The following is a 12,416-nucleotide window of genomic DNA, read 5'->3' as shown; positions in this document are numbered from 1 at the left end:
AATTTGGATGAAAATGTTGAAGAAATAATGCACATCTCTGAGAAAACTATGCAGAGAGCCAGTGATCGGAGTAGCCAAAGCTCTGGGCCAATACCTTTGCAGGTCCCTGTAGCGGCCGTACCCAATGTTCATGCAGCAGAACGTTGAGTTTGTTCATCTCCTTCCTCATGTCCCCGATGGTGACGGACAAGTTCTGGTACATTTCCTGGTGCTGGACGACCCTTGCAAACATCTCTCTCAGCTGAGTGCTGACACTCGGTTTGTTACGGTCCAGTCTCTATGTGTGGGGGGGGGCAGGGGGGGAGTGGAAAATAAAAGCAAATTCTGTCGGAAGTGGAAATGAATTTCTCACTGGTATCAGACCCCCACACCTCTCCCTGTGTGTAATCTTCATCTAATTTCCCACTGGTATCAGACCCCCACACCTCAACCTGTGTCTAATAATCATCTAATTTCCCACTGGTATCAAACCCCCTCACCTCAACCTGTGTCTAATAATCATCTAATTTCTCACTATATCAGACCCCCACACCTCAACCTGTGTCTAATAATCATCTAATTTCCCACTGGTATCAGACTCCCACACCTCAACCTGTGTCTAATAATCATCTAATTTCCCACTGGTATCAGACCCCCACACCTCAACCTGTGTCTAATAATCATCTAATTTCCCACTGGTATCAAACCCCCTCACCTCAACCTGTGTCTAATAATCATCTAATTTCCCACTGGTATCAAACCCCCTCACCTCAACCTGTGTCTAATAATCATCTAATTTCCCACTGGTATCAGACCCCCACACCTCAACCTGTGTCTAATATTCATCTAATTTCCCACTGGTATCAGACCCCCACACCTCAACCTGTGTGTAATCTTCATCTAATTTCCCACTGGTATCAGACCCCCACACCTCAACCTGTGTCTAATATTCATCTAATTTCCCACTGGTATCAGACCCCCACACCTCAACCTGTGTCTAATAATCATCTAATTTCCCACTGGTATCAGACCCCCACACCTCAACCTGTGTCTAATAATCATCTAATTTCCCACTGGTATCAGACCCTCACACCTCAACCTGTGTCTAATATTCATCTAATTTCCCACTGGTATCAGACCCCACACCTCAACCTGTGTCTAATAATCATCTAATTTCCCACTGGTATCAAACCCCCTCACCTCAACCTGTGTCTAATATTCATCTAATTTCCCACTGGTATCAGACCCCCACACCTCAACCTGTGTCTAATAATCATCTAATTTCCCACTGGTATCAGACCCCCACACCTCAACCTGTGTCTAATAATCATCTAATTTCCCACTGGTATCAGACCCTCACACCTCAACCTGTGTCTAATATTCATCTAATTTCCCACTGGTATCAGACCCCACACCTCAACCTGTGTCTAATAATCATCTAATTTCCCACTGGTATCAAACCCCCTCACCTCAACCTGTGTCTAATAATCATCTAATTTCCCACTGGTATCAGACCCCCACACCTCAACCTGTGTCTAATAATCATCTAATTTCCCACTGGTATCAGACCCCCACACCTCAACCTGTGTCTAACATTCATCTAATTTCTCACTATATCAGACCCCCACACCTCAACCTGTGTCTAATAATCATCTAATTTCCCACTGGTATCAGACCCCACACCTCAACCTGTGTCTAATATTCATCTAATTTCCCACTGGTATCAAACCCCCACACCTCAACCTGTGTCTAATAATCATCTAATTTCCCACTGGTATCAGACCCTCACACCTCAACCTGTGTCTAATAATCATCTAATTTCCCACTGGTATCAGACCCCCACACCTCAACCTGTGTCTAATATTCATCTAATTTCCCACTGGTATCAGACCCCACACCTCAACCTGTGTCTAATAATCATCTAATTTCCCACTGGTATCAGACCCCCACACCTCAACCTGTGTCTAATAATCATCTAATTTCCCACTGGTATCAGACCCCCACACCTCAACCTGTGTCTAATAATCATCTAATTTCCCACTGGTATCAGACCCCCACACCTCAACCTGTGTCTAATATTCATCTAATTTCCCACTGGTATCAGACCCCCACACCTCAACCTGTGTCTAATAATCATCTAATTTCCCACTGGTATCAGACCCCACACCTCAACCTGTGTCTAATATTCATCTAATTTCCCACTGGTATCAGACCCCACACCTCAACCTGTGTCTAATAATCATCTAATTTCCCACTGGTATCAGACCCCCACACCTCAACCTGTGTCTAATAATCATCTAATTTCCCACTGGTATCAGACCCTCACACCTCAACCTGTGTCTAATAATCATCTAATTTCCCACTGGTATCAGACCCCCACACCTCAACCTGTGTCTAATAATCATCTAATTTCCCACTGGTATCAGACCCTCACACCTCAACCTGTGTCTAATAATCATCTAATTTCCCACTGGTATCAGACCCCCACACCTCAACCTGTGTCTAATATTCATCTAATTTCCCACTGGTATCAGACCCCCACACCTCAACCTGTGTGTAATCTTCATCTAATTTCCCACTGGTATCAGACCCCCACACCTCAACCTGTGTCTAATATTCATCTAATTTCCCACTGGTATCAGACCCCCACACCTCAACCTGTGTCTAATAATCATCTAATTTCCCACTGGTATCAGACCCCCACACCTCAACCTGTGTCTAATAATCATCTAATTTCCCACTGGTATCAGACCCTCACACCTCAACCTGTGTCTAATATTCATCTAATTTCCCACTGGTATCAGACCCCACACCTCAACCTGTGTCTAATAATCATCTAATTTCCCACTGGTATCAAACCCCCTCACCTCAACCTGTGTCTAATAATCATCTAATTTCCCACTGGTATCAGACCCCCACACCTCAACCTGTGTCTAATAATCATCTAATTTCCCACTGGTATCAGACCCCCACACCTCAACCTGTGTCTAACATTCATCTAATTTCTCACTATATCAGACCCCCACACCTCAACCTGTGTCTAATATTCATCTAATTTCCCACTGGTATCAGACCCCCACACCTCAACCTGTGTCTAATAATCATCTAATTTCCCACTGGTATCAGACCCCCACACCTCAACCTGTGTCTAATAATCATCTAATTTCCCACTGGTATCAGACCCCCACACCTCAGCCTGTGTCTAATATTCATCTAATTTCCCACTGGTATCAGACCCCCACACCTCAACCTGTGTCTAATATTCATCTAATTTCCCACTGGTATCAGACCCCCACACCTCAACCTGTGTCTAATAATCATCTAATTTCCCACTGGTATCAGACCCCCACACCTCAACCTGTGTCTAATATTCATCTAACTTCTCACTATATCAGACCCCACACCTCAGCCTGTGTCTAACAGAGTATCATATCATTTATAACTGCTAGCAAGGAGAGGCTGATCACAGGGTGAAATTGCAATCAACAGGATGAGTTGCAATGTAAAAGTGGGACAAAATTGAAAAGGGTGATGAATACAGGACGGGAGGTGTTACATTTGGAAGACACAGTACAGAATAAGGTCGATGAACTTGTAACATTGGCATCTATGAAGTTATTGGCATCACTGAATCATTGGTCTTAATGTCCAAGGACACATATTGTATCAAAAAGACAGGCAGGAAGGCAGAGGGGGTGGTGTCACTCTGTTGGTAAAAAATGAATCATTAGAAAGAGGTGTTGAATCATTGTGGGCAGACCTAAGAAACTGCAAGGGTAATAAGACCCTGATGGGAGCTGCATACAGCCCTGCATTCAGTTGAAAAGATGTGGTCTACACATTACAACGGGAGATAGAAAGATGCATGCCAAAAGGGCAAGGTTACAATTGTCATGGCGTACTTCAATAGGGTGTGGGCACGTGGCCAAGTGGTTAAGGCATTGGACTAGCGATCTGAAGGTCGTGAGTTCGAGCCCCAGCCGAGGCAACATGTTGTGTCCTTGAGCAAGGCACTTAATCACACGTTGCTCTGCGACGACACAGGTGCCAAACTCTATGGGTCCTAGTGCCCTTTCCTTGGTCAACATCGGTGTTGTGGAGAGGGGAGGCTTGCAGCGTGGGCAACTGCTGGTCTTCCATACAACCTTGCCCAGGCCTGCGACCTGGAGAGTGAAGACTTTCCAGGCGCAGATCCACGGTCTCGCAAGACTAACGGATGCCTTTAAATTAACTTCAATACGGATGTAGATAGATTGAGAAAATCTGCTGGATTCCAAGAGGGGGGATTTGTAAAATGCTTATGAGGTGGCTTCTCGTGCTTGAGGCCAGAATGGGATCAGCTATTCTGGGTTGTATCCTCCATTTCCTGGACATCTGCACTCACCGCATCTTCCGACCGCCTTCACAATGATCGAGTTCCTCTTGTCTTACCAGAGCCTCCTCATTCAACACATCATTCTCTGCAACTATCGCCATCTCCAAAGTGATCTTACCACTAAATCTATCATTACCTCTCCCCCACCCCCCCCAACTTCCCTTAGGGATTGTTCGCTCCATGATTTCCTTGTCCATTCATCTCCCCCCGGCGCGTACAGTGATGCTAGAAAGTTTGTGAACCCTGTAGAATTTTCTCTATTTCTGCATACATGTGATCCAAAATGTGATCAGATCTTCACAGAAGTCCTAAACCTAGATAAAGAGAACCCAATTAAATATACAAGACAAAAACATTAAACTTGTTCATTTTTTATTGAGAAAAATGATCCAATATTACATGTATTTGTTGGAAAAAGTATGTGAACCTCTGGGGTAATGCCTTCTACAAAAGCTATTTGAAGATGGGTGTTCCTGTCATTGAGATGAGATTGAAGGTGTGGGTTGTAGAGGTGCCCTCCCCTATAAAAAAGACACAAAGTCAGAACCTGCCCTTCCCAAGAGAGATCTGTTTATGTGCACTGTGCCTCAATCAAAACAACTTTCAGAGGACCTTAGAAGAAGAATCGTAGAGATGCATGAAGCTGGAAAAGGCTAGAAAAGCATTTCTGAAGACCTGAGTGTTCCTCAGTCCACAGTAAGAGAAATTGTCGACAAATGGAGAAAATTCAGTACTGTTGCTACTCTCCCCAGGAGTGGGCATCCTGCAAAGATCACGCCAAGAGCACAACATGCCATGCTGAAGGAGGTGAAAAAAACCCCAAGGGTAACAGCAAAATACCTGCAGAAATCTCTAGAACTTGCTAAAGTCTCTGTTCATGTGTCCACTACAAGAAAAACACTGAACAAGAATGGTGTTCATGGAAGGACACTGTGGAGGAAACCACTGCTCTCCAAAACAATATTGTTACACGTCTCAAGTTTGCAAAAGGCCACCTGGATGTTCTATAATGCTTCTGGGACAATGTTCTGCAAACAGATGAGACAAAAGTTGAATTTTTTGGCAGAAGTGCACATTGCTATGTTTGGAGGGAATAGGGCACAGCACACCAGCACCAAAACCTCATCCCAAATGGGAAGCAAGGTGGAAGGATCATGGTTTGGGGCTGCTTTGCTGACTCAGGGCTAGGGCAGCTTGCAATCATTAAGGGAACAGAGAATCCATAGTTGTATCAAGGCATTTTACAGGAGAATGTCAGGGTAGCAGTCTGTCACCTGAAGCTTATAGAAGCTGGATGATGCAACAAGATAATGATCCGAAAGACAAAAGTAAATCAACAACAGAATGGTTCAAAAAAGAAGAAAATTTGCATTTTAGAATGGCCAAGTCCTGACCTAATCCTATAGAAATGTTGTGGAGGGACCTGAAGCAAGCAGTTCCTGCAAGGAAACCCACCGACGTCCCAGAGCTGAAGCAGTTTTGTAAGGAAGAATAGCCTAAAATTCCTCCAAGCCGATGTGCAGGACTGATCAACAGTTACCAGAAATGATTGGTTGAAGTTAGTCACACCAGTTACTGAAAGCAAAGATTCACATACATTTCTCCAACAGATACATGTAATATCCGATCATTTTTTTCAATAAATAAATTAACAAGTACAATATTTTTGTGTTATTTATTTAACTAGGTTCTCCTTACCTAGTTTTAGGGCTTACTTGAAGATCTGATCTCATTTTAGGTCACATTTATGCAGAAATGGAGAAAATTCTACGGGGTTCACAAACTCTCTAGCACTACTGTATCGCTGCAAGCAACAGAAAACCTCCTCCCTCACCTCCATTCAGGGCCCCAAACAGTCCTTCCAGGTGAGGCAACACTTCGCCTGTGAGTCTGTTGATGTCCTCTATTGTATCTGGTGCTTCCTCTCCATGGGTAAGACCTGTCATTAATTGGGGGACTGTTTTGGTCAAGCACATCCGCTCCATTCACCCCCATCCACCTAAAGCAGAATTTCCCAGTAGCTGACCATTTTAATTCCGGCGTGTCAGTCTACGGCCTCCTCTTTTGCCATGATGAGGCCACTCTCAGACTGGAGAAGCAACACCTCATGTTCTGGGCAGCCTCCAACATGATGGCACGAACATCAATTTCTCCTTCCCTCTTCATCAATTTACCCCTCTAGCTTCTTGCCTCTTCTCACCTGCCTATCATCCCCCATCTCCTACTGTTCAATTTCCTCACCTATCAGCTTCCTTTCTCTCTCCAGCCCTTTACCTCTCCCACCCACCTGGCTTTACCTATCCAGTTTTCCTCCTCCTTGCTCCCCACCTTTTTATTCTGGCGTCTTCCCCCAGAAAGGCCTTGGCCTGAAATGTCGACAGTTTATTCATTTCCATAAGTACTTCTTGACCTACATATAACATATACAATTACAGCATGGAAACAGGCCATCTCGGCCCTTCTCGTCCGTGCCGAACTCTTACTCTCACCTAGTCCCACCGACCTGCACTCAGCCCATAACCCTCCATTCCTTTCCTGTCCATATAGCTATTCAATTTAACTTTAAATGACAACATCGAACCTGCCTCAACCACTTCTGCTGGAAGCTCGTTCCACACAGCTACCACTCTCTGAGTAAAGAAGTTCCCCCTCATGTTACCCCTAAACTTTTGCCCTTTAATTCTCAACCCATGTCCTCTTGTTTGAATCTCCCCCACTCTCAATGGAAAAAGCCTATTCACATCAACTCTATCTATCCCCCTCAAAATTTTAAATACCTCTATCAAGTCCCCCCTCAACCTTCTACATTCCAAAGAATAAAGATCCAACTTGTTCAACCTTTCTCTTCAACTTAGGAGATGAAACTCAGAAAACATTCTAGTAAATCTAAATGTTCCTACAGAGTTCCTCCAGTATTTTGTGTGTGTTGATTTAGTCGTTATGGATAATGACCATTTGATAAACTGTGTATGTTTGAATTCCTTACTTGCAAGATCAATCGCCATAGTCATGAGAAACTAGAATCTAACAACCAGTGATACTTTGAAGTTGGTAAAGTAGTTGTCTCCTAGTTTGTCACCTATACTCTTGCAAATTTCCACAGATGTACCTTGGGGAGCATTGTAACTGGTTGCATCACCGTCTGGTGTGGAGGGAGGGGAGGGGAGGGGCCACTGCACAGGATCGGTAAAAGATGCAGGGGGTTGTAAACTCAGCCAGCTCCATCAAGAGCACCACCCTGCCCACCATTTTCAAAAGGTGATGCCTCAAAAAAGATGGCGTCCATCATTACTGACCCACATCACCCAGAACATGCCTCCTTCCAAATGACTCCAGCCGTTGCTGTGCAAATCGAAGCTGTGCTCTGTGCAAATCGCACCTTACAAAATATCTTTATCACAAATTCAGTGCTACAATATACACAAATCAGTGACTAACACAATTACTACACAACTACTAGACAGACGACATTAAACTAAAGTGTTTCCATCTCTGTCAATGATGGCCCTAATCCCGCTTGGAGCCCAACGGTCCCGGAATGCCTCTATGGTCGCCGTGGGCAGCGTGTGTTCCCTCTCAGTGGTTACCCGTGCACGAACATACTCGCTAAATATCGCCAGGCAGTCTGCCGGGGCAGATTCCTCTGCCACTCGTTTCCAGGACCCACGGATGGCTGTTTTAGCCAGCCCCAAGACAAGGACATCCTCATCCCGGATGTACACAATCCGGATTTGATGGAGACAGCCGTGAGAAACACGGAGGAACACCTGGAGTAGCTTCTGAAATGCCCGCTTCGCTGCAGCTGCTACTGTGCGAACGAGAATCTTCGGAGACGAAGGCCCCAAATCCTCTGCTTTGCCTATCACCTGTTGCCGGGGCCAGGGTCGAAACGCTCGGCAGAGATGGTGCTCAGTGCTCAAGAGCTGGTCGGAGGCTCGGAGTTTTCGGACGGACTCGGAGTCGGACTGTGGTCGGATGCTTCCGGGATGCTGCATCGGCAGGTTGGCGGCGCTGGAGGTTTACCGTCTGCGTGAGATGATGGGACTTTCGAGAGACTTTGAGACTTTTACTGTGCCATGGTCTGTTCTTATCAAATTCGGTATTGTTTCGCACTGTTGTAACTATATGTTATAATTATGTGGTTTTTGTTAGTTTTTAAGTCAGTTTGTCATGTGTTTCTGTGATATCATTCTGGAAAAACATTGTATCATTTCTTAATGCATGCATTACTAAATGACAATAAAAGAGGACTGTGTGTCCTCATAATCTAATCTAATCCCTCCATGCCCCCCCCCACTGCTTACTGGATGACCAAATATAAATAGGATGGGACTAAAATGTAACCAGAAGTCGAGAAGCAGCTCTTGCAGATAAACAAGCAGGGGCTGCAATCTCACACACTCCACGTACATGTGATACACGGTCTCCTTCAGCCCGCAGAAGTGACATGGGGCTGGGAGGTCTGTGTACAAACTAAGGAACTTGTTACAGGGATCGCTCCCTATGCGACTCCCTTGTTCATTTGTCCCCCCCATCCCTCCCCACTGATCTCCCTCCTGGCACTTATCCTTGTAAGCGGAACAAGTGCTACACATGCCCTTACACTTCCTCCCTTACCACCATTCAGGGCCCCAAACAGTCCTTCCAGGTGAGGTGACACTTCACCTGTGAGTCGACTGGGGTGATATACTGCGTCCGGTGCTCCCGATGTGGCCGTTTATATCTTGGCGAGACCTGACGCAGACTGGGAGACCGCTTTGCTGAACATCTACGCTCTGTCCGCCAGAGAAAGCAGGATCTCCCAGTGGCCACACATTTTAATTCCACATCCCATTCCCATTCTGACATGTCTTTCCACGGCCTCCTCTACTGTAAAGATGAAGCCACACTCAGGTTGGAGGAACAACACCTTATATTCCATCTGGGTAGCCTCCAACCTGATGGCATGAACATCGACTTCTCTAACTTCTGCTAAGGCCCCACCTCCCCCTCGTACCCCATCTGTTACTTATTTTTATACACACATTCTTTCTCTCACTCTCCTTTTTCTCCCTCTGTCCCTCTGAATATACCCCTTTCCCATCCTCTGGGTCCCCCACCCCCTTGTCTTTCTTCCCGGACCTCCTGTCCCATGATCCTCTCATATCCCTTTTGCCTATCACCTGTCCAGCTCTTGGCTCCATCCCTCCCCTTCCTGTCTTCTCCTATCATTTTGGATCTCCCCCTCCCCCTCCAACTTTCAAATCCCTTACTCACTCTTCCTTCAGTTAGTCCTGACGAAGGGTCTCGGCCCGAAACGTCGACTGCACCTCTTCCTAGAGATGCTGCCTGGCCTACTGCGTTCACCAGCAACTTTTATGTGTGTTGATTGTTACAGAGACTTGCTCTATGCAGCAGCCTCCACTCCAGATCCCCAAGGTGCATGGGAAGAACTCCCTCATAAAGACACTTCCACTGGGGACCCCCTTCACCTCCAGGTGGAAAGACAACCCGCCGTGTCGTGTCGGGACGGTGGACAAGGGCTAGGAAGTGGAGGGTGTGGAGCAGCAGCCCACACAGGTACCTCCTACTCATGGAATTGTGGGTGTTGATGAGAGACAGCTCAAGTTGTGTGGGCTCAGCTCTCAGATAAGATTGCGGGGCCTGGGCCTGACAAGCAGCTCCGGTGGTGCAAAGGGAGCCCAGCCGGAGTCACTCCACACTCCTGAGCCGCACTGACATCCATTGTGGCAGGGTAGGGGTCAGCCCGGACTACGCCCTCTGCCAGAGGAGTGGATTGCTGGCCTGAAGCAACCACGTTCCAGACTCTCAGTAGATCCTGATAGAAACCGGGCAGACTCCGCAAAGCAACACAGCTGATACCTGCTGGCGGTAGCCACATCTGTTTTTGAAGACAGCAGCCCCTTCGGAGAAAATGGGATGCCAACACGTACCACCTGGGAGGGTGCTCAGCATACAGGAATCTCTGCAGGGTCCCGAGGTGGAGAGCTGCCAGTCGCGTACACACACAAAGGGGACTACGGAGCCTTGAGGGAGGAGCTGGCCAAAGTTGACTGGAAAGATACCCTAGCAGGGATGACAGTGGAACAACAATGGCAGGTATTTCTGGGAATAATACAGCTGGGCCATGACTTTCGTCTCCAGGTCCCGCCAGTTCGCTAGCCAGGTCTTCCCAGAAGGACTCAGGTAGACTCCCAGATAGAGGAGATGCCTGGTGCTCCACTCAAAAGCTCTCATCTCCTCCAGCAGGGAGTCCACCTGCCACTGACCCACCACAAGTCCAGAACATTTCGCCCAGTTGTTCCTAGCAGGGAACGCTGCCGAGAAAACTTCCTGGCACTCGCGCATCCTCCACAGGTCACTGGCATCTGTCATCCTCAGAAGCATGTTGTTAGCGTAGGCCGAGAGGACGACCTCCATGTCCAGTTCGTCAGCCTCTGCCAAAGAAGGCACAGGAATGGTTCGACACAGATCGCATACAACTGGCCGGACATAGGGCACCTCTGACGTACTCCTCTTCTAAAGGGAATGGGTTCCTTGCCTGGGTTGACCATGAACTGACCCTGCAAACCCTTCCTTGCCTTTCAAGGACCGTTCCTGTTTCAGTCGTCTGTACACCACCCTCGCCAGGACATCACCCTGACCTTTACATTGCAGAAACATCCCCACTCCCAGCGGAACGGAGGCCACGTACCTTCTCAAGCTTCCGCAGCTGTCCAGCCAGCTTGGCAGAGAAGGCATTGAGCCTCTTGGTCTCGGTGTGGTCCAGGATACCCTGAAGGTTGGCAGCCATTGCCTGGATCTGTGGGCAGGAGGAGCCATGTCAGGCAGACATAGTGGGAGCACCAACCACCTCCCAACCTGTCTCTCAGAGGGCAGTCACTACCAAGTGTCTGAATATTCCTGGGAATGAAAAGGTTAACGTATGACGAGTGTTTGATGACTCTGGGCCTGTACTCCCTGGCACTTAGAATGGGGGGAGGGTGGAATCTCATTGAAATCTATCAAATATTGAAAGGGCTAGATAGAGTGGATGTGAAGAGGATATTTCCGATGGTAGGGGAGTCTAGGACCAGAGGGCACAGATAGAGTGGATGTGGAGAGGATGTTTCCTATAGTGGGGGGAGTCTAGGACCAGAGGACACAGATAGAGTGGATGTGGAGAGGATGTTTCCTGTAGTGGGGGAGTCTAGGACCAGAGGACACAGATAGAGTGGATGTAGAGAGGATGTTTCCTATAGTGGGAGAGTCTAGGACCAGAAGGCACAGATAGAGTGGATGTGGAGAGGATGTTTCCCATGGTGGGGGAGTCTAGGACCAGGGACACAGATAGAGTGGACATGGAGAGGACGTTTCCTACAGTGGGGGAGTCTAGGACCAGAGGACACAGATAGAGTGGACGTGGAGAGGATGTTTCCTGTAGTGGGGGAGTCTAGGACCAGAGGGCACAGATAGAGTGGATGTAGAGAGGATGTTTCCTATAGTGGGAGAGTCTAGGACCAGAAGGCACAGATAGAGTGGATGTGGAGAGGATGTTTCCTATGGTGAGGGAGTCTAGGACCAGAGGACACAGATAGAGTGGACGTGGAGAGGACGTTTCCTATAGTGGGGGAGTCTAGGACCAGAGGACACAGATAGAGTGGATGTGGAGAGGATGTTTCCTGTAGTGGGGGAGTCTAGGACCAGAGGGCACAGATAGAGTGGATGTGGAGAGGATGTTTCCTATTGTGGGGCAGTCTAAGACTAGAGGGCACAGCCTCAGAATTGAGGGACATCCATTTGAACAGAGATGAGGAGGAATTTCTTTAGCCAGAGGGTGGTGAATCTGTGGAATTCATTGCCACAAATGGCTGAGGAGGCCAAGTCATTGGGTATATTTAAAGTGGAGGTTGATAAGATTATTGATTAGTCAGGACATCAAAGGTTACAGGAGAAGGCAGGAAAGTGGGGTTCAGAGGGATAATAAATCAGCCGTGATGGAATGGTGGAGCAGTATTGATGGGCTGAATGGCCTAATTCTGCTCCTATGTCTTATGATAAATAACACTACAAAGGAGAGGGT

The 12,416-nt window shown here is 47.2% G+C and overlaps 1 protein-coding gene across 1 annotated transcript in view; it reads right to left on the bottom strand.

Moving 5' to 3' along the window:
- The window catches only part of LOC140197454 (olfactomedin-like protein 2A), a 42,078-nt gene that overhangs the window by 11,035 nt on the left and 18,627 nt on the right, over positions 1–12,416 (bottom strand). The window contains exons 3-4 of the mRNA XM_072257412.1: positions 11,049–11,156; positions 95–277 (exon numbers count right to left, since the gene is read on the bottom strand). Of these exons, the coding sequence (XP_072113513.1) occupies positions 95–277; positions 11,049–11,156 (291 nt within the window). The remainder of the gene's footprint in view (positions 1–94; positions 278–11,048; positions 11,157–12,416) is intronic.

This window comes from Mobula birostris, chromosome 5 (genome assembly GCF_030028105.1).
Source record: "Mobula birostris isolate sMobBir1 chromosome 5, sMobBir1.hap1, whole genome shotgun sequence".
NCBI lineage: Eukaryota > Metazoa > Chordata > Chondrichthyes > Myliobatiformes > Myliobatidae > Mobula > Mobula birostris.
Note: the sequence above shows the minus strand (reverse complement) of the source record. Positions and strands in the feature narration are given on the sequence as shown.